The 22,043-nt window shown below is 40.1% G+C and overlaps 1 protein-coding gene across 1 annotated transcript in view; it reads right to left on the reverse strand.

The window, feature by feature from the left end:
* Positions 1-22,043, reverse strand: part of hectd2 (HECT domain containing 2) — a 162,058-nt gene that overhangs the window by 40,298 nt on the left and 99,717 nt on the right. Inside the window, exon 17 of the mRNA XM_055163099.1 lies at positions 5,141-5,215. Coding sequence (XP_055019074.1) covers positions 5,141-5,215 — 75 coding nt within the window. The remainder of the gene's footprint in view (positions 1-5,140; positions 5,216-22,043) is intronic.

Genomic DNA, 22,043 nt, shown 5'->3' on the forward strand with positions numbered 1-22,043 from the left:
TTTTACAAGGAAACAAGCAGCAGCCCGAACCTCCACCTGGAAATTTACTAAGTAGCACTATGTCACATTTCAAACTTTAATGTCTACAGTTAATGAGAGAATGAGTTTGTGATTATCCACAACAGTAAACATGACAACAGAAACACTTTTAATCACATTGTCTAATACATTGTTTCCCAAAGACTGGGTCATGACTCTCAGGTGGGTCGCAAGAGATTTTTTTTGGGTCGCCTTGTCACGATCTGCATGTAAGTCTGCAATATACAGTTCTGCCTATACGCCTGATCTGCTGCTGCGTTCTCCTACTGCACCCCAGACTGGAACGAGCTATAAAAACGCAGACAGGCCCACCTATCTCACTAGAAATGTTGAAAAGTTAAGACATGTTTTGTATCATTTCTAATCTTTTTGTACCATATTTTTCAGACTATAAGGCACATTTAAAATCCTTTTCACCAAAATTGACAGTGCGCCTTTTAATCCGGTGCACCTTATGTAATTATTGTGGTTGTGTTTACTAACCTCGAACCAATTTAACGTGGGACACGGTGCTCAAAAAGACTTAAAATCTCTGATCTGAATCAAGTTTCACATGAGCCATCTCCAACATGACATAAGCACAGAACAGACTCACCATCAGCAGCACATCCTCTGTCACAGAGGAAAAAAACACTCATATTCCACCAGTCATGTCCTTTAGTCCAACAGAAGCTGAACCACATCAGGGCTGTTTTTGTCAGAGCTTATAGTTTATGCAAATTAGTCACATGTTTTTAAGTTTTGTTTCTGTAAAATGTAAACAAATGTGTGCAAAGCTGCATTAAACACATTATTACTCAGTGTATATTTGAGTCCTCGTAGGTAATAAAAATACAAATTTAAACAATCCAGCCACATTCACATTCATAATCCACATTCACCAAGACAGGGAGGCAACGGCGGGTGAATTACACCACGATCTGCCAATGGATTGTGGACGCCTGGAATAAGGATCAGTCTCAATGTCGTCCGTTTGTTTTGCTTAATGCGCCTTATAATCCAGTGCACCTTATGTATGAAAATAGACGAGAGAAAATGATTGATATTGCGCCTTATAATCCAGTGCACTTTATAATCTGAAAAATACAGTCATTGTTTTATTGACTAGTTTGTCCCAATATTTCTGGATCAATTGAATGAAAAGAAAAAGAAATGGGCTACATTTAATGTCCAAATAGGCAAATAATGGATCTTCAATGACTGTTTTTCATGTTTAAAACTTGAGTAATACTAATTGTTCAGAGACACAATCACTCAGTCAACAATAAAATATGTCCATTAATGTTCAATAATGCTCAAATCCACCTTTATTTTGTGATGAATGATGAATAGTGTCTATTGCCTTGGGCTGTGAAGGTTTGTGACTTTTAAAATAAGGGTCTCCAGAAAAAAAAGTTTGGGAAACACTGGTCTAATAGATCACCAGTCCTCCACTATGTGACCATATTTATGACATCAAATTTTCTGAATGATAAAGTTACTAGGACAAAACAACCAGAAAAAACAATGTTTCTTTTTTATTTATAATCCTGCATTTTTCTTACACAGCAGTTTTTCAGACACTCAAAGTCACTTTACAATTTCATGCATTATTTATTCACTCCACACAGGCAGTGGTAAGATAATATAGCACCCACAGATGCCCTGGGGCAGACTGACGGAAGCAAGGCTACCGATCTGCGCCTCAGCCGCTCTCACCTCAGAAACAGTGTGAGGTAAACCTGGGTATTTCTGACTCTGTTTCCATTGGCATTACATAATCCTCAGATCAGAGAGCGTCCATTGGCATTACATAATATGTAGGTCAGGTCAGTCATTGACTCGAGGCCCTCGGGAGCTCTGGAGATGTGGAGTCAGTGTTGGCTTTCACTGCTGAGGGGCCACTTTAAGGAGAGGGGACTTTAAACCATCAGACCACAGAGCTGCCCCTTCTGAACCGAGAGGGGCAGCGAGCAGCAGAGGAGGAGAGGAGATAAACGTTACCTAAAAATAATATACCGTATTTTTCGGACCAAAAGGCGCACTTAAAATTCTTTAATTTTCTCAAAAATAGACATTGTGCCTTATAATTTGGTGCACCTTATGTCTTAATTCTGGTTGTGTTTACTGACCTCGAATGAATTTTATGTGGTACACAGCGCTCAAAAATCTGTCAAAATGTTTTAGTACAACTTTGGTAAACTACAAAGCCGCACCGATTGATGGATTGTCGGAGCATTACGTCTACTGTAGTTAGGAGCCCCCCCAGAGTAAGTAAGCCATGTCCTTTAGTCCAACAGAAGCTGACAGCATCAGCGCACAAGGAGCCAGCTGTTGTTTCAGCACTTACAGTTTATGCAAATGAGTCATTTGGATTTAAGTTTCATTTTTGTAAAACATAAACAAATTTGTGCAAAGCTGCATTAAACACATTATTACTCAATGTATATTTGAGTCGTCCTTGTAGGAAATAAAAAAAAAAACGAACTTAAATGATTCACCCACATTCACATTCATAATCCACCTTCACCAACACAGCGTGGCAACGCCGGGTGAACGTCTTGAACCATTTTTAAATGGCAAAAAGCCACACCACAGACACAAGGAGAGTCCTGTGAGATTTTGAAGTGTTGAAAAGATCAGAGCATTGCACTTCTAGTTTAGATGCAATTCAAAATGCAGTTCATTATTTGTGAAATGTAATTCAGAAACATGATTTTTAATGCACCAAAGTTTGGCAATAAAACATATTTACATCCATGTGTGCTGTGTTGACGTTAACAGATACACGTGAGGAACTACTCTCAACTTTTTAATTTTTAAGAACACTTCGAATTTGATTAACAGTGCTGTTTTGTGGACCGGGTGTCATTATTTGCAGAGAACAAATTCTGATGGATAATGTGGATGAGATGCTGCAGTTTACATTTACGAATTCATGAGAGGTGAGTAATAAATAACGTGGCCTATGTATTGAGGTATGTATCGTATCGTGGCCTATGTATCGAGGTATGTATCTTATTGTGGCCTATGTATCGAGGTATGTATCGTATCGTGGCCTGTGTATCGAGGTATGTATCGTGTCATGGCCTATATATTGAGGTATGTATTGTATCGGCATCTTCTTAATGATACGCAGCCCTACTGACAGCTGTAATAAAAGTTTTAGCCGCCCACCGAGGGTTTTGCGAGCTACGTTTATGACTTCCTAATGTGCTAAGTGGAGGTATATAAAGTTTTGTCGTTGTTTTGAGGCTGGCTGGACTTGGCGTGCAACTGTCATGACCTAAGCGTGTGAGCAGGTCTGACGCACACACACACTCCTGAGATTATCGGCACTCATGTGAGGATTAATCAGGTATATTTAGATCCGCGGATTATGAAATACAGAGCGCGGCTGGCATTCAAGAAGGCTGGTGTTGATGGACAGCTCATATTAAGACGCAGCGGGGTGGAGGTCGGGTGGAGGTGGGGGTAGTGGTGTCATGAAACGAAAATCTCAAACTCGATTTCGATACTGAAGATGCACTGTGTAACTTTTGTGGTGGAGGGTCCGCTCATTTCTTGTCTCAGTGATGCTCGATGTTTTGTTTTGCCTGGAATGCGTCACAATTTGGTATTATTTGTACCATGTTTGCCACGTTTACATGAGAGCTTTAATAATAATTTAATTCTGAATAAAAATGAATTCCGCTTTAAAAAAGACCATGTAAACACTTAATTCCTAATGAAAATGATTATTCAGAATAGAACTTAATTCCGAAGTAAGTGGGTGGTTTATTCCAATTTTAAAGCCGAATTAATTTATTCCTTGATCATGTAAAAGGTTAGTCTGATTCATCAGCCGGTTTCACTTCGTAGAAACTGTCTGACCTCGCAGCATTAGGATTCGTTCGTTCAACAGTAGGCAGGTACTTTTTTTATTTAACCAATCGCTGCTATTTGGTCGTGATGAATATGATAATAAAATACACAATATTTATACAACAGAATGTGATTTTCAACAGTAAATCGTAGTAGTAGTAGTAGTAGTACTTTCCCTATTACTATTACCGTATTTTCCGCACTATTAGGTGCTCTGGATTATAAAGCGCACTGTCACTGAATGGTCTGTTTTCAAACTTTTTTCACAAATAAACCGCAACGGACTTTAAAGGAAACCCAACAGTGTGATGGGTGAGTGGTTTTGTTTGTTTGTTCGTTCACAGTGACTCTGGGCTTTGTTCAGTTGTGGCGTGTAGGGAGGGTGCTGTGTGGGACCAACGGATTGTCGGCGTGTTCGCAGTGACTCAGTTGTTCATTTGTGTCTAGAAGTGGCACATTGCGCTCGTTTTTTTCAGTTTGTTCCTCCGTTCTATTCCTCGTCGGTGTGGAGCGATGAGTGTGTGTGTGGGTGTGTTTCACTGTGCGGTCGCTGTCTGCTCCGTGTGTGTTTGTGTGTTCTGCAGGGTGGTGCGGCTTTGTAGTTTACTGAAGTCGTGCTGGGACACCCGAGTGGATTCGTGTATAGGGCGCTCTGAATTGTGTGTCATTTTTTGATGGGGTTAGAGGCTTAAGAGTGTGACCTATAGCCCGGAAAATACGGTACTATGTGTCACGTGGTCTTACATGTGTGTAATCCCTCAGTGGTCCAGTAGGTTCCACAGTGGTCCATGTGTGTACACTAGTCTATGTGCTCTTACACTTGTTCTGATACAGTTCAACATCATTCTAAAGGCATTCAGGAAAGGTTCATTTCTGTCCTGTGATCTGTGGTTTGGCTTTGCTGGAGACGCACTTTCGCAATCACCAATTTACTAGATTTTTATCAGGTCCAAAAGTTCAACAGGTTCTTTAAACTCAGTCTTTGCCAAAGCACTGCACCCAACATGACAAAGAACGACTGCTCAAGTGTCACCACCCTGGCCTCAACTTTCTCCAGCTTTTCCCTTTTGATTACATTGCATTTTCATGAGAAATCTCCAAAAGATGAAGTCACAAATGTTGATCCTGATCATTTCTTTTCGTGGGTAGACTCAAGAACTCGCTACATTACAGCAGAAATCTGTATTAAATATTATTGGCCTATAGAACGTTGTGATGTCATCTGAAATGCACAAATAGCAGTGAAGCTCGGTGTTACCTGGAAGGTGAGGTAGAAGTCCTCCTCCACGTTGCCTTCATAAGAGAGCAGCTCCCCCAGACCGTGAGCCAGCTCCTGCACACACACAAACACATAAATCATTCTGTTTACTGCAGTTCACACTTAAATGCCACATATTTGAAAGCTTTTGAAAGTATCTTCAAAGCTCCTTTTTACTGATTGATTTGACAGGGACAAAGCAGTCATTAGGAGTGTGCAAAAATATTGAAATAAAAATATATCAAATCGCTTAATGATAAGATACAGTATCAATATCAAGGACGACTATATCGATATCGCCAAGAGTAATTTTTGGTATATTTTACCAAATTATTTTGTTACAGCGCTACAGTTTTGTTGCTTGTTTACTGAAAGGAAACTCTTTTATGTAACACATTTGACCTTTCCACTGTTTTAATGATTAAAATGTTTGTGTTTCATATTCACTTTGCATAAGAAGTGGTTTAACAGAGACTTTTAGTAGCACAGTCATGATTTAGCCTTTATTTTTTACTGAACTGTATTAAATCAATTTGAAATGTATCATATCGAATCAAAAGCTCACTGTATCGAGATTGTATCATGGCTTATGTCTCGAGGTATGTATCATATCGTGGCCTATGCATCGAGGTATGTATCACATCATCATCTATATATCGAGGTATGTATCGTTACCTATGTATCGAGGTATGCATTATATCGTGGCCTATGTATCGAGGTATGCATTATATCGTGGCCTATGTATCGAGGTATGTATCGTTACCTTCGCATCAAGGTATGTATTGTATCGTGGCGTATGTATCGAGGTATGTATCGTTACCTATGTATCGAGGTATGTATCGTATTGTGGCGGATGTATCGAGGTATGTATCGTTACCTTCGTATCGAGGTATGTATCGTATCGTGGCGTATGTATCGAGGTATGTATCATATCGTGGCGTATGTATCGAGGTATGTATCGTATTGTGGCGGATGTATCGAGGTATGTATCGTTACCTATGTATCGAGGTATGTATCGTATTGTGGCGGATGTATCGAGGTATGTATCGTTACCTATGTAGCAAGGTATGTATCGTATCGTGGCGTATGTATCGAGGTATGTATCGTTACCTTCGTATCGAGGTATGTATCATATCATACCCTATGTATTGAGGTATGTATCGTATCATGGCCTATGTATTGAGGTATGTATCGTATCGTACCCTATGTATTGAGGTATGTATCGTATTGTGGCCTATGTATTGAGGTATGTATCGTATTGTGGCCTATGTATCGAGGTATGTATCATATCGGCAACTTGTGGAATGATACGAGGCCCTTGCAGTCACACACAGTGACAGGCAGAGCGTGCAGCTGCTGTGATGCATAGATATATATATATATACATATAGAGTGTAGTGTCCATGTCCAAACATAAAGAGCTTGTTTTGTTCGCCATGTGCTGCGTGGGCAAGTGTTCCCTTATACAGTAAAAACTGCATCGACAAACCTCTCCTGTCATCTGGAGGCCTGTCTTTAAATTCTATTTGAAACCATCCCATTCCACTCGAATAAACAAAAAGTCCTTTCACACTTGGTCCTGGTTAAAGTCCGGGTCTGGTCCAGGTTTAGTCTCAAGTTTATTCCCAATTTTGTGTGTATATGAGGAGATTCAAACTTGTGAGATTTTTAAGAGAATTTTTTATTTTTTTTGGCAAATTCAGATTTTTAAAAAACAATTCATATTTATTTTTCTCTTCAAAACCTTTGTTATTTATTATTATATTATATCATATTTTATGTAGTTATTTTGGTTGTAGTTGTAGTGTAATGTATATTTATTTGAACTGGCTGTATTTTGCCATATTTAAATACATATTCAATATTTTTTTTAAGCTTCAGTGTTTTCATTTATTTACTTACTGTTTAAATTAAGACTGTGTAATTAATAGAATTTTGATCGCAATTTCAATTTGTGTGTCAAACAATCTCCAAACTCATATACTGAGTTGAAAGGAGTAAAGCTTAACAAAGTTTATTCTGTTTGTAGCCTATATTTGAAAATTTTGCATAAATGATCAGTAACAAAGTGTTTTTTTGAGAGAGAAATACTGAGTAAATGCATCGTGTAACTAAAACATCACCGTTTGAGTAACTGTTATTTCAATATTGATCAAAATAATCGTGATAAGTTTTTCCATAATTGAGCAGCTCAGTGCTATTTGAGACCTTTATATTTCCATAATGTGTCTCTTTGTACCTGAGTTTGACTGTCCTAAAATATGAAAAACACAACAAGCTCATTGTAAACAGTTTGTGTTGGTCTGAAGTTCACATCACATCATGATTCTAAAAGCACTTTTCACATCTTCACCTGTGCTTTCTACACACTGGACTTATTTGTTTTTTATGAGCTGATGTAAACTCTGGTATAAGAGGAGTCATGCCCCCACACTGGAAGACGTCCTTTGGGGCCAGGCCAGCTCCACGTGTCCGATCAGCAGGTGCGCGTTAGATTGCCGGCATATCTATATCATGAGCCTAAAGCACAGATGCAGATATGAATACACCGTGTCCCTGCGTGTCCCTCAGGCCTTGAGCAAGAGAATGCAAACATAACAGCGCATTATGTACGAGCTGTTTCATATGAGCTCCAGTGAAATCAGTTGACATTTGAGCACTGTGATTAAATGATAAGATGTTGTAATGTTATAATGTTACACTAGTTTATGATCTATGTTCTAATGTTGTTTCCTCATCACAAACAGACCTGGACTTGTGTTTTGGTTCATCCACACATGTTGAACACACAAACCCTGCACATTTAAGCTCTTCTCTCAATTTGAAAATACTCTTTTCCACCTTGTGATGTCATGTAGTAAAACAGAAAATGCTCCACTGTGTTTTTAATCTCCACACAGCTTCACTAGAATCATTTGGATCATTTCAGTCCTGGAATTGCCGATCTCTACTGAACTAAAAGGCAAAAGGAGCTGTTCAACTACGATATAATACATACGGATGGGACAATAAATAATGATATCGTTTATCATGATAAAAAAGGTGCACAAGAATTGTTCGTGGGACATTTTATATCATCATGATAATCTCCAACAAACAGAATCACCAGAAATCACTAGAATGTGCAGAAATAAGATACTTCTCCATGATGTTTTCTTCTAGATCATGGAGCAGAGCATTTTCAGGTGATTTTGAGGAGGTGCAGACAGACTAATAATAAAGAGTTACTCAAACATGTGAATGAAACAAACACAACTGCAGGTTTTTGATGAGGTAACATTATTACAACATGGCTTAAAGTTCACAAAAGGCCACTTTGTGCAATATAAGGACCTTTAAAGGTGGGGAGTTCATGGAGATGTCATAGTTTTATCTGGAATGTTCCACAGTATAATATTTAAACCCTTAAGTCAAAAAATAGACACCTGGAGTGCCATCTCCTGCTTGTTTCCATGGAAATGTTGAATCTGTTGGCTATAATATAATTTTCCACAGTATGGCATAAAATCTTTCTTCTCCATGGACAAAGTTCAAAAGTATGATTTTAATTTTCTGTTTCCATAGAATCATGCAGGTGATTTGCTACCTCCAAAAAGTGACATTCTGTACCTTTAATTTCTCTATTTCTGTAGAGACAAAAGGCCAAATTACAGGTCAGGTGTGTGGAGAGGTCAGCTACTCAGTGTTCTCTCTGCTTCATCCTCCTTTTGTTCAGACTGCAGGATTAATGCTCAGTTCAGATTTTTTTGTGAAATCCATTTTTTTTGCAAGGTCGTTCAGATTTCCAATGAAAAGCAACTTGTGTGTGATCTCCAGTGTGAACTTTAAACGCCCAAAAGTGTCCCACATGTGCATTGGAGGACATGACGATGTCACACATAGCGAACATGCTCAGTGTTTACGGAAGTCGCCTAAACGCTGGACTTCTCTCCCAAAATACAGTCCAGTTCTTGGTAAAACATCGACGGACGCTTTGTTTGTTTGAGTCTTTATCCTCCTTGTATTTGGCTCGAGGCTCTTTATTTTTCATTGACATTGGAGCCAGGACCGACTGAAGCTGCGCTCGGACATTTATTTGGCAGTCATTTCAAAAACCGCCCGGTTCCAATAAGACCCCTACAGTTTTCCCTGAATACAGCGATCCCCCGAAAATATGAATGAACTCACTAACCTCACTTTCCCTCCATTGACGAGACTCTGAGCCTGACGTGTAGGTGGATGAATGTGACCTGACCGTTCAGACTGAAGTCACATGTCAAAAGATCAGATATGTATCAGTTTTAGGACACATATCCAAGTGTCCTGGGTCACATTTGAAAAAATCAGATCTGTGTCTGTGGGATTTGGGTCATTTCAGACTATTTCAGATATTGCTACGAAAACCTAAATTATGACAACTATGAACTGTGCAGCGACTATAAAACAGTCAGGTCTTTATTCACAAGTAGAAACCCAGTCCTCTTCCTCCAGAGTTCTATTACAAAGTCATGGCTCCTTTTACAGCTCCATAAACCCTCAGTGGATTTCGCTGCTGCAGAATAAAACATAGAGACAGAGAGACAGAGCTTTGCCTACGCATGGATACACTAAACTCAAATGAACAGTTTCATGTAGTCACTATTGAAAATGGGCTACTTTATATAAAAGAGAGATAGTGGGAGGGTCACTGGGTCAGAGCCACTCTCAGCACCATAGCAACAGTTGTTAGGGATCGGGGGGGTGGGGCCTAGAGGAGTTTGGCTGAAACACCAGACACAAACCTGCACTGGTCTTTACACAGGCTCAGACACGACAACAAATGACTTCTCCAAACTATGAACTGACCAGAAGAGTGAATATTCTGAACATATTGTTTGAGCAATTAAAAAAAAAAAGTATTTGTGCTTTGTACTTTGTATATAGTATAAGTCAGAGGTGGGACCAAGTTGTTATTTTGCAAGTCTCAAGTAAGTCTTTGTCCTCAAGTCCGAGTCAAGTCCTAAGTCCGAGTCAAGTCCTAAGTCCAAGTCAAGTCTAGAGTCACTGGCCCATAAGTCTAAGTCAAGTCCAAGTCGTCTGCTTTGAGCCTCAAGTCATTTCAAGTCTTTAACCAAAGTAACAAATATAGCTTAGATTTTTGCAGTTAAGCTAAATTGTACTTTATAGTATTTTTATAAGTATTTATGTAAGAGTATTTATATAAATGTCTTGTCAGGACTTTAGTGTGAATTATTACTGTCAGAATAGAAAGAATTCAGATTTAAAAGTGCTCAATAACAGTTATTTTGTCATGAAAGATCCTGTTCTCTGTAGTTCCCTCTGTTGTACTGTGTTGTACTATAATTACTGTAGTACATTTGAGTATCACCGTACTCCAGTTACATCCACAGTATCAAACAGAGAAGTGGGGGGGACATGTTCCAGTTTGTCCTTGTAACATTTAGCACCACATTTATCAACTGTAAAGAGAAAAGTATTTTCAAAAAATATATATATTTTTAGGAGGAACATCAAGTCTTCTCAAGTCACAGGCCACAAGTCTGAGTCAAGTCCCGAGTCACTGATCTTCAAGTCCGAGTCAAGTCCCAAGTCTTAGTCCATTTTATCAAGTCACAACTTAAGGCAAGCCAAGGCAAGTTTATTTGTATGGCACAATTCCGTACACAAAGTAATTCAAAGTGATTTACAGAATAAGAAATACATTAGAATCACAATAAAACTCACAACTCACAAGTCCCACCTCTGGTTTAAGCCGCTGCTGGGGTCAAAATGATGAAGGGATAATTGTTAATATCATCAAAATGAGCTCTGCTTCTGTAAAACCCAGAGACAGATGAAAAAACCGTCTCAGAAACTCAGGAAGTTTTACTAAAGGCGACTGCTGAACATTCTGCATAAACATACACGCTTAAAGTTGCACTGTGTAACTTTTCAAAGCTTTTCTCCATGAAGAATCATCTGAAATTGTCTGGAATGTTTTACAGTGTGGCATTAAACCTTTCTATCTTCACGGAGACCAAATTAGACCAAGTCACAGGTCAGATCTGTGGAGAGAGAACCCCGCTCACAGTCAGAAATCCTGCGTTTCTATTATTTTTTATTTTTTATTTTTTGAGCCATAAAACCACCTGTAATTAAATTTGATGTTTGAATACTAAAACAACCAACCCCGTCACGTCGCTGCAAAGCACGAGCAGCCGCGATCTCCACATGTGACATTTAAAGTGCGGTGTGTTCCTGCGAGTCCCGCTGGGCATGTGTGGCCTTCACTGACTCTGGGACGGGAGGAACACCAGCAGCTGCCTCCTCCTCGGCTCGGGGTGTTCCTGTCCGGTATGCGGGGAGAACAGATACAGCCCGCGTGCCCTTCAGCAAAACACTGCACAACAATAAGATGCTCAGCTATATAAAACAAACAGTAAATTATAGTGGGGATGGGTGGAAAAAAATAATCACGATTTCTTTTCCTCATATTTATCGAATCTTGATTTTCGATTCGAACTTCCTCCATCTCAGTGAACAAACATGACCGGTTAAAAGTCTTAGAACACAAATTCCAGTTATTTATTGCAATTCAAGTCCAATGAAGAGATTGAATGGTACAAATGTAAAAACTGAACAGACAGAGGTAAAAAAAAAAAAAAAATAAAACACACAAAAGACAAGTCCAAGCTCTGCCAAAACTACCTCAAGAAAAAAGAACAAGAAGGTAAAACTTGAAAACATGGAGTGTCCAGCAGCAGCACAGTGTCCAGACTTAAACCCCATGGAGCTGGTTTGGGATGAACTGGACAGAAGAGTGAAGCAACCTACAAGTGCCACACATTTATGGAAACTTCTGCAACAGACTTGGGAAGAACTTTCTGCACAATATTTGATTTCTATTGTAAAAAGAACGAGCCACGAGTGTGTTCAGCTGTTATATCTGCCAAAGATGGACACTTTCATGAATCAAAAGTGCAGAATACGTTTTGGTCAACAGTAAACAGCTAAAAAGAGAGGGGGAGCGGGGGCAGCGACCAAAGTAGAGATCACGATCTATCAGTCTTACGACTTTTGGCACAGCCCGAACACAGTGGTTCCCAACCTTTTTAGCGTCACAGACCGGTTTTATGTCCGACAATATTTCATGGACCAGGGGCTGCGGGTGCGTGGCATGGTTTAGTCCTGGTTTAGTGCTAGTTTTATACCTGTTAAATCCTGTTTTAGTCCTGGTTTTATTCATGGTTTAGTCCTGTTGTAGACCTGGCTTTAGACCTGTTTTAGACCTGTTTTAGACCTGGTTTAGTCCTGGTTTTAGACCTGGTTTAGACCTGGTTTAGACCTGGTTTAGACCTGGTTTAGTGCCGGTTTTTGACCTGTTTTAGACCTGGTTTAGTGCCGGTTTTAGTAATGGTTTAGACCTGGTTTTAGACGTGGTTTTAGTCCTGGTTTAGACCTGGTTTACTGCCGGTTTTAGACCTGGTTTCGACCTGGTTTAATCCTGGTTTAATCCTGGTTTTATTCATGGTTTAGTCCTGGTTTTAGACCTGGTTTAGACCTGGTTTTAGTCCTGGTTTAGTCCTGGTTTAGTCCTGTTTTATTCCTGGTTTATTCCTGGTTTAGACCTGGTTTAGTCCTGGTTTAGTCCTGGTTTAGACCTGGTTTAATGCCAGCCAGTTTTAGACCTGGTTTAATCCTGGTTTAGTCCTGGTTTAATCCTGGTTTAGTCCTGGTTTAGTCCTGGTTTAGTCCTGGTTTAGACCTGGTTTAGTCCTGGTTTAGTCCTGGTTTAGTCCTGGTTTAGTCCTGGTTTAGGCCTGGTTTAGGCCTGGTTTAGACCTGGTTTAGTGCCAGCCAGTTTTAGACCTGGTTTAATCCTGGTTTAGTCCTGGTTTAATCCTGGTTTAGTCCTGGTTTAGTCCTAGTTTAGTCCTGGTTTAGTCCTGGTTTAGTCCTGGTTTAGTCCTGGTTTAGTCCTGTTTCACGGCCCAGTACCAAACGGTCCGTGGTCCAGGGGTTGGGGACCCCTGCCCTAACACACAAACCAGCCGCCGTGTTCCAAAATAGGGCATTGTACTGAAAAGTAGCAAAAAAAGTGAGTGTCATTTAGTGTTTAGGTCAGTGCTTCTCAGTTATTTTCTGTCACGCCTCCTGTAGAAACAAGAAAACATTTCATGCCTCTCCACGACTATAAACAGTATCATTTATATTCACAAAGCTGGATGATTGTTGGTGATATTCGTCACGTTTCCACTGGAAAAACTCAAGCGTTCTATCAGCGTGTTTGGGGCGTAATGTCTTTAAGTGACGCCTTCATCATTTATTTGGCTTCATGCTGCCAACATTTTTAGACACAGTAAACACACTGGTCTTTCCTCATTTCCCAAAGTAGTCACAGTGAAATCGAGCACTACATACACTTAGTCACATTTCCTCATCTTTCATACTGTGGAACATTCCAGGCAAAGCGATGACATAACCATAGAAACAAGCAGAACCGAAACCAAAACCAAACAGAAAAGTTACACAGTGAACCTCTGAATACGACCACTGTGCCATGTGATTCCAGAGAAGATTCCGTTCGTTCTCACTGTAACCATCACGTCTGACCTTGAGCTGAATTCAGTGTTTCATGTATTTATTTACAGAGTGACGCACAGACCAGAGCTGCAGGTGTTTGGCTCCAGGTCAGTCCCTCGCTCGATCCCACTAAAGAGCTCTACATCCACAACAGATGGAACCGAATACCAGCCCCGTGGAAACTCATGCGACTCAGATTGGATTGGATTTCGTTTATAAATTTGAGACAGATCCACTAAAAATGTAAATGCAGACTGAAGTTAAAGGTGTAACTTTTCTGGTGAAGGGTTTAGGGTTTGTCTCTAAGCTGAAAAGAAAAAAGAAGAAGATATATTGTGCTTGGTTGGTGATAAAGTACACAGGAAGTCGAGTCACTATCGCTAATCTGCAGCTTCACCCCGACGTAAACAAACCCAGTGAGGAACTACTCTTGCCTTTTTACTTTTAAAAGAACGCTTCAAACTAGACTCACAGTGTTAGTTTCTGGATTGGGTGTCATTATTTGTTGAGGACAAATTCTATGGCTAATGTGGATGAGATGCTGCAAGTTAAATGTACAGCTTTACGAGAGGTGAGTAATAGCCTGAAGTGACCCAAATCAGATTTTTTTTTTGCACCTATGCTCCTGTATCTGATCTTTTAATGACTTTTAATGATTTTTTGAAATGTGACACTTGGATATGTACTCCTAAAACCGATACATATCTGATCTTTTGACATGTGACTTCAGTCTGAACGGTCAGGTCACATTCATCTCATCTACACATCAGGCTCGGAGTCTAGACAATGGAGGAAAAGTGAGGTTAGTGAGTTCATTCATATTTAGTGGGATCGCTATATTTCGGGCCAAATTGGAGGAGCCTTATCGGCGGTTTTTGAAATGATTGCCAAAGAAATGTCCGAGCGCGGCTACAGTCGGTCCTGGCTCCAGTGTCAACGAAAAATAAAGAGCCTCAAGCCAAATAAGAGGAGACTAAAACAAACAAAGCGGCCCAACCTGTTCATTTTACGAAGAACTGGACTGTATTTTGGGAGACAGGCCCAGCGTTTAGGCGACTTCCATAAACACTGAGCACGCTCTCTGTGTGTGACGTCGTCATGTACTGCAATGCCCATGCAGGACACTTTTGGGGTGTTTAAAGTTCACACTGGAGATCACATACAAGTCACATTTAATTGGAAATGTGAACGGCCTCGCAAAAAAAATCGGATTTCACAAAAAATCCGAATTGAGCATTGAGCCCTGCAGTCGTTGCCGTTTTCTGAGTTTGTATGTTGCGTCTCTGTGTCCATCACTCCCCTGCCTCTAACGCTCTGTTTTATTTTACTGTTGCCGTAGCGTTGGTGATGTTTGGTGGTTTTGATCTGACAGAGCAGCTCAGAGTTACATGCGGCACAGCGGTTTCAAAATCACATGTGAAAACAAAAAATAGGGTCACACCTCCCTGAAGTCAGGTAGAAGCAAATCGCAGCCAAAATCTGACAAATTCTCCTGTGGTGTGCGGCGGCCTTAACTTTGACTATGAGTTGTAAACATTTAAATTTACCAGTGTTAAAGAGCAGGTATTTCACTTCTTCTAGCACATAATATACTTATATCACCATGTTACCTTTTATTTTGAAAATGTTATATTCACTGAAAACAAAGTATGCATGTTTTCTAAGTTTCATTTTTGTTTGTGAGTCAGACTTATGGAAGCCGGGAGGGCTCGTAACAAACGCAAACACCGCAACAAATACAAACGCCACAACACAAATACAAACAACACAAATGCAAATGCCACAACACACCAAAAAAAGCCACAATGAGTGACTGCAGGACTCTATTTTAATGCAAACGCCGCAACACAAATACAAACGCCAAAACACAAATACAAACACCACAACACAAATACAAACGTTACAACACAAATACAAATGCCACAACACAAATGCAAACACCACAGCAAACCAAAAAGCCACAACAGTAGTGACCATGGGACTCTATTCTAATGCAAACGGCACAACAAATATAAACACCACAACACAAATACAAATGCCACAACCCAACAAAAAGCCATAACAAACCAAAAAGCCACAACGGAAGTGACCGTGGACCAAGTAACGGTGAGACAGTGACATCGATCCTGGACACAAAACAATAAATTACTTTTACTTACTTTTCCAACTTCGTTCACTTCTCCGTTCCTTTACTTTTCACATTCTTGTTCTTCTTCAACTTTTCCCATTCACTTCCCGCTTGATCCTTTGACGCTTCGCTTGGTTCGTCACAAAATAGACTTTGTAGAGTTTGTTGTGGCTTTTTGTTGTGCTGTGGCGTCTGTATTTGTTGCAGCGTTTGCATTAAAATAGAGTCCCACGGTCGCTTCCATTGTAGCTTTTTTTTGGTGTGTGGTAGCCTTTTGATATGTTGTGGCGTTTGTATTTATGTTGTGGCGTTTGTATTTGTTGCAGCGTTTGCATGAAAATAGAGTCCCACGGTTGCTTCAATTGTGGCTTTTTTTTGGTGTGTGGTAGCTTTTGATATTTGTGGCGTTTGTATTTATGTTGTGGCGTTTGTATTTGTTGCAGCGTTTGCATGAAAATAGAGTCCCACGGTTGCTTCAATTGTGGCTTTTTTTGGTTTGTTGTGGCTTTTTGTTGTGTTGTGGCATTTGCATTTGTGTTGTGGCGTTTGTATTTGTTGGTTGCAATAAAATAGAGTCCCCACGGTCGCTTCCATTGTGGCTATTTTTGGTGTGTGGTGGCTTTTTTCGTTTGTTGTGGCTTTTTGTTGTGTTGTTGCGTTTGTATTTGTCGCGGCTTCCGGCTCGTTGTGGCCCTTCACAAACCTGGCGCGATGTGCAGAAGTGCGTTTAATGCTGATTGATAATGTAACGCAAATGCTGCAACAAATGCAAACACGACAACGCAACAAAAAAAGTGCCGTTTGCGTAAGTTATGAGCCCTCCCGGCTTCCATACAAACGCCCTCTTCACAGCGCTATCACCTCATAATCAACATTAACCACACTACTGTACATCGCGCCAGGTTTGTGAAGTTGTAGTGTATTGTTTTGCATCCTGTTTTTGCATATTTACGGAGAATTGTCGCGTTGGGGCATGGGCGATGTCGGTATGTGGGCAGAGCATTTCACGGAACCTTACAGCTAACCGTAAAGAGGATTTAAATAGCGCTCGGGAGAGATCGCTAGATTAGTCAGACATGCATGTAAGCTCAAAGAAGTTCAATTTGCATAATAGTCCCATTTAAAAGCGTGTAACCCTCCTGAGCCCAGTCCCAGCTGTAGACTGTGGATGTGTACGTGCATGTGGATGTGTGCATGTGTGTGTGTGTGTGCGTGTGTGTGCATGTGTGTGTGTGCGTGTGTGTGTGTGTGGTGTGTGTGTGCGTGTGTGTGTGTGTGCGTGTGTGTGCGTGTGTGTGTGAGCCTGGTGCCATGATGGGCGCCCGCGATGCCAACTGCAGCCACTAATCTGACAGAGCCCCGTTACATAAGCTCCTCGTAAATTTAGACTCTCTCGCTCTTCTACTCTTTCTCTCCCCCTCACACCCCCCCTTCTCCCTCCATCCCTCCATCCCTCCATCTCTCTCTTAACTCCAACTTCACTTTTGTTTCTTTTTTTCCCCATTTTCTCTCCTTCTCTCTTCGTCTTCTCTCTCCTTTCCCTCCTTTTCTTCGTTTCTTTCCTTCTCTCTTTCCCCCCTGGCATTTTTCTTCCTCCTTTCCCCCTTTTCACCTCCTTCTCTGTCTCTCCCTTTAACCTTTTCCTCTCTCCTCACCCTTTCTCTCCTCTTCCTCCCTGATAATTTCCTTCCTCCTCCTTCCTCTTCCATTCCAGCTTCATTTGTTTAACACATTTTATAAACAAAGTGCTGCACAGAGTCATGGAAAACATGTAACTCTAAAAAGGCCACACAATCATGTTTTGGACAAAAGGAATGAGTAAAAACAGATAGACAGCAAAAATATATAATCAAAAGTAATACAGTCAATAAATAAAAGCAGTAATTAAGAGAATAAAATGAATAAAAGCAATAAATCAGTTTCAAAATAAATATAACCCCTGCTCTTTGACTGTCTCTCTTTCCTCTGCCCTTCTCTTCTCTCTCTCTCTCTCTCTCTTTCACTTCCACCCTCTCCCTTTTTCCATAACTTTCCCCTCCTCCCTCCATCCCTCCCTCCCCCTCCTCTCTGTGCACAGATCCGCACAGTGACCTTCATCGGGGGCAGTGAGACAGCAGATCGAGTGACCACCGCAGACCTGACTCACAACTCTGCCCCGCAACCTTTAAAATAAAATAAAATAACATAAAATAAAATGGAATAAAATAAAATGAAATAAAATGTAATGAAATAAAATAAAATACAATGAAATAAAAATAAAATAAAATTAAATTAAATTAAAACCTGTGATTGAATAGATAGAGTATAATGTGTTACGGAATTTCTACACTATAATCAATAAAAAATGAAGTTGTCTTGAATCAAGGAGTCTGATTTATTAAAGCAATTGTGCTCACTAGGGCTGTAACGATATCCAAGTCTCACGATATGATATCCTGGGAAAGCTCATGATATGTCAGGAGGCTCATGATTAGGAAAGTAACAATATCCAAATCTCTCTGTACAATATTTTCACAATATTCATCTCACTGTACAATATTTATGGTGATATTTTGTGGAGGCTAAACAGGTATAATTGTAAATATGCTACTTTTTCCTCTTAAAATGCCTTGACAAGACTTAATCCAAAGAACTAAGACTCAAAAGTGTTAGAACTGTTATTACTTCTTGTAATTTACACTGAAATGAAGCAAAGGATCATGGTCTATGTAGTTCCCTCTGTCTTTTTTTAGCTACTGCTGCACCATAACTCTTCATTTAAAGAAAGTAGGGTGACCAAACGTCTGTTTTTCCCTGGACATGTCTTTTTTTTATGTCCTGTCCTGGGCAAGTGATGGAAATGTCCAGGTTTTCATTACTGTTCATTGGGGCCATTAACTTGAGCGTCTCTTGTAGTTCTCTCTGTGCATCAGAAGGAGCGAGCAGACACAGTCAGTCAGTCAGTCAACATGCCGAAGCACAAATGTGCATTTAACAATGACTTGTACAAGAAATTCTCTGTCTTCCCTCCTGGTCGGGACAAGTGGGACCATGTGCACAGGTTGCGAGGTGAGAGTAGCTCAATGTTGAGGCTCCACCCCCCCACCCACGGTAAGGTGTCCGGGTTTTCACAAACAGAAATATGGTCACCCTAAAACAAAGAGACTTGTAATTTAATATATTGTGATGGTCCACGATATTATTGTGAGAACTCTGATACGATACGATATCACAATATTTCGGTTACTGATACATCCCTAGTGCAACACAATCACAAAACTGCCTGTCCCTGACCGAGAGTCATCTGTCTCTAAGCTGTAACCACAACAATGCAAACTTTAGACTTTAGTTTAATCTTTATACCCCGCACAGAGAGGGCAAAGGGCAGATGACCGATGCAGACAGGATGGGTCAACACAAGACTGGGTCAACACAAGTCAAGACACAACAATCAGTGAGTAACAAGTTAGTATAAACATCAGCAATCGACTTTTATGGACGCACAAGGCCGGAAAATCGACATGAAAGAGCAGGATTAGAGTTAAAGTTATTAGTTAGCTCGCTGCAAAACCCACAACCTTTAAAACCCAGTAAAGAGTCAAGACTAGAGTCAAGATTTCCAAATAACAAATGCTATACTATGGATACACGGTTTTCCAAAACTGAGTTAGATAGAGAAAGAAAGGTGTTTACTGGGGGTGTAACGATATCATCACGGTATGAACTTCACAGTACAATATTGCGATACTTTGTGGAGGCTAAACAGATAAAACTGTTAATATGCTACTTTTTCCTCTTAAAATGCCTTGACAAGACTTAAGAACTAAGACTTAAAAGTGTTAGAACTGTTATTTCTTCTTGTAGTCCGCACTGAAATGGAGCAAAGGATCATGGTCTATGTAGTTCCTTCTGTCTTTTCTTTAGCTTTTGCTGCACCATAACTCTTCATTTAAACAAAGAGACTTGTAATTCGATATATTGTGATGGTCCACGATATTATTGTGAGAATTTTGATGATAAGATATCACGATATTTTGGTTATTGTTACATCCCTAGTGCAACACAATCACAAAACTGCCCCTGACCGAGAGTCGTCTGTTCCTAAGCTGTAACCACAACATTGCAAACTTTATTTAGCCTTTATAATTTATTTAATCACACAGAGAGGGCAAAGGGCACATGACTGATGCAGACAGGATGGATCAACACAAGACTAGGTCAACACAAGTCAAGACACAACAATCAGTGAGTAAGTTAGTATTAACGTGAGCAATCGACTTTTACGGACGCACAAGGTCGAAGTGTCGACATAAAAGAGCAGGATTAGAGTTAAAGTTATTAGTTAGCTCGCTGCAAAACCCTAAACCATTAATCAACAACTAAACCCAGTAAAGAGTCAAGACAAGAGTAAAGATTTCCAAACACAGGCAATACTATGGAACATTCAAGATAAAGCCTGAACATTTACATGGAAACAAGCAAATACCGCACCAGCCAAAAAATGCACAATGAAGACGAAACAAACATATAAGTCGCACCAGACTATAAGTCACACTTTTTGGGGAAATGTATTTTATAAAATCAGAGACCATTAACCGACATTTCGTCCGACATTTTGTCATTGAAGTTCAGGCTTTGTCGATTCATCCAGTGACTTCCAGGAAAGTAACACGGCGCACCCTCCCGGTCGCCGTGAAGATCTACTGTCCATCCTCGCTTTCCCTCAGTCCCTCACGAGTTTCTCGCTCACTCCAAACTTTCTTTCTGCTGCTCGATTACGGTTTTCGGCTGAATATTTCACTATTTGCAGCAGGACAGCAGCTATTTCTACAGGAGACATGTGCAGTAGAGTGAAGTGACAGTAGTACAGGAGTAATAGTAGTACTAGATACTGACACACGAGCCTAGAACGTCTCACAGCTATCAGTCTGAAAATGTATTTGTATATATTTGTATATGTATAATTTGTGTGTATATATTCTGCATTTGTGTGTCTATATGTGTGTGTATAGACGGCATTTGTGTGTCTAGTCAGGCATGTCCAAACTATGGCCCGGGGGCCAAATGCGGCCCTCAGACAAATGTTTCTTGGCCCTCAGAGTTCAAGGTGAATTGGCCCAAATGACCTTGCATCAATTAAAAATGATTTTTTTACTGCAAGTTTTTTGAAAATCTACCTCGATATAACTAATATTGAATATTTAGTGTTTGGTTTTAAGGATTTCAGCATGAATAAAGACCGATGGCTCTTTCTAACGTGTTAAACATGCACATATTTCAATTATTCACTGTACTGAGCATCAGTCTACGGCTCTCGATCGGCCTCTGCTTCGTCTACGTTTAGATATGTGGCCCTAGATGAAAAAAGTTTGGACCCCCCTGGTCTATGTGTTTGTGTGTATAGACTGCATTTGTGTGTCTATATGTGTGTGTATAGACTGCATTTGTGTGTCTATATGTGTGTGTATAGACTGCATTTGTGTGTCTATATGTGTGTGTATAGACTGCATTTGTGTGTCTATATGTGTGTGTGTATAGACTGCATTTGTGTGTCTATATGTGTGTGTATAGACTGCATTTGTGTGTCTATATGTGTGTGTATAGACTGCATTTGTGTGTCATATGTGTGTGTATGCATTTGTGTGTCTATATGTGTGTGTATAGACTGCATTTGTGTGTCTATTGTGTGTATGTGTGTGATGCATTTGTGTGTCTATATGTGTGTGTGTAAACTGCATTGTGTCTATATGTGTGTGTATAGTGCATTTGTGTGTCTATATGTGTGTGTGTATAGACTGCATTTGTGTGTCTATATGTGTGTGTATAGACTGCATTTGTGTGTCTATATGTGTGTGTATAGACTGCATTTGTGTGTCTATATGTGTGTGTATAGACTGCATTTGTGTGTCTATATGTGTGTGTTAAGACTGCATTTGTGCGTCGATGTCTTTTAAAAAATGAAAATAAAGATCATTTAGTCAGATACATAAATGCTGAGTAATGCCTGAGCCAGACTACACTGTGTATTACATAAAATACCCCCTGAAGGTTCAGTCTAATCTGTCTCATGTGTCTGATCTGCACAGGAAGCAGCTCACATGATCACACTGCAGCGACATTGTTAATACTGTGGCGCCCTCTGGTGGCGAACAAGGGGACATGGACTGAGAGGAGCAGGCTGGGAGGGAATGTGAGTAAGTAAAATATCTATTAGTAGGTTAAAATTTCATTTATTTATTTGTTTGAGCCAGGTAC

Source organism: Boleophthalmus pectinirostris, unplaced genomic scaffold (assembly GCF_026225935.1).
Source record: "Boleophthalmus pectinirostris isolate CB_2022bp ecotype Guang Dong unplaced genomic scaffold, ASM2622593v1 HiC_scaffold_5, whole genome shotgun sequence".
In the NCBI taxonomy this organism is placed as follows: Eukaryota; Metazoa; Chordata; class Actinopteri; order Gobiiformes; family Gobiidae; genus Boleophthalmus; species Boleophthalmus pectinirostris.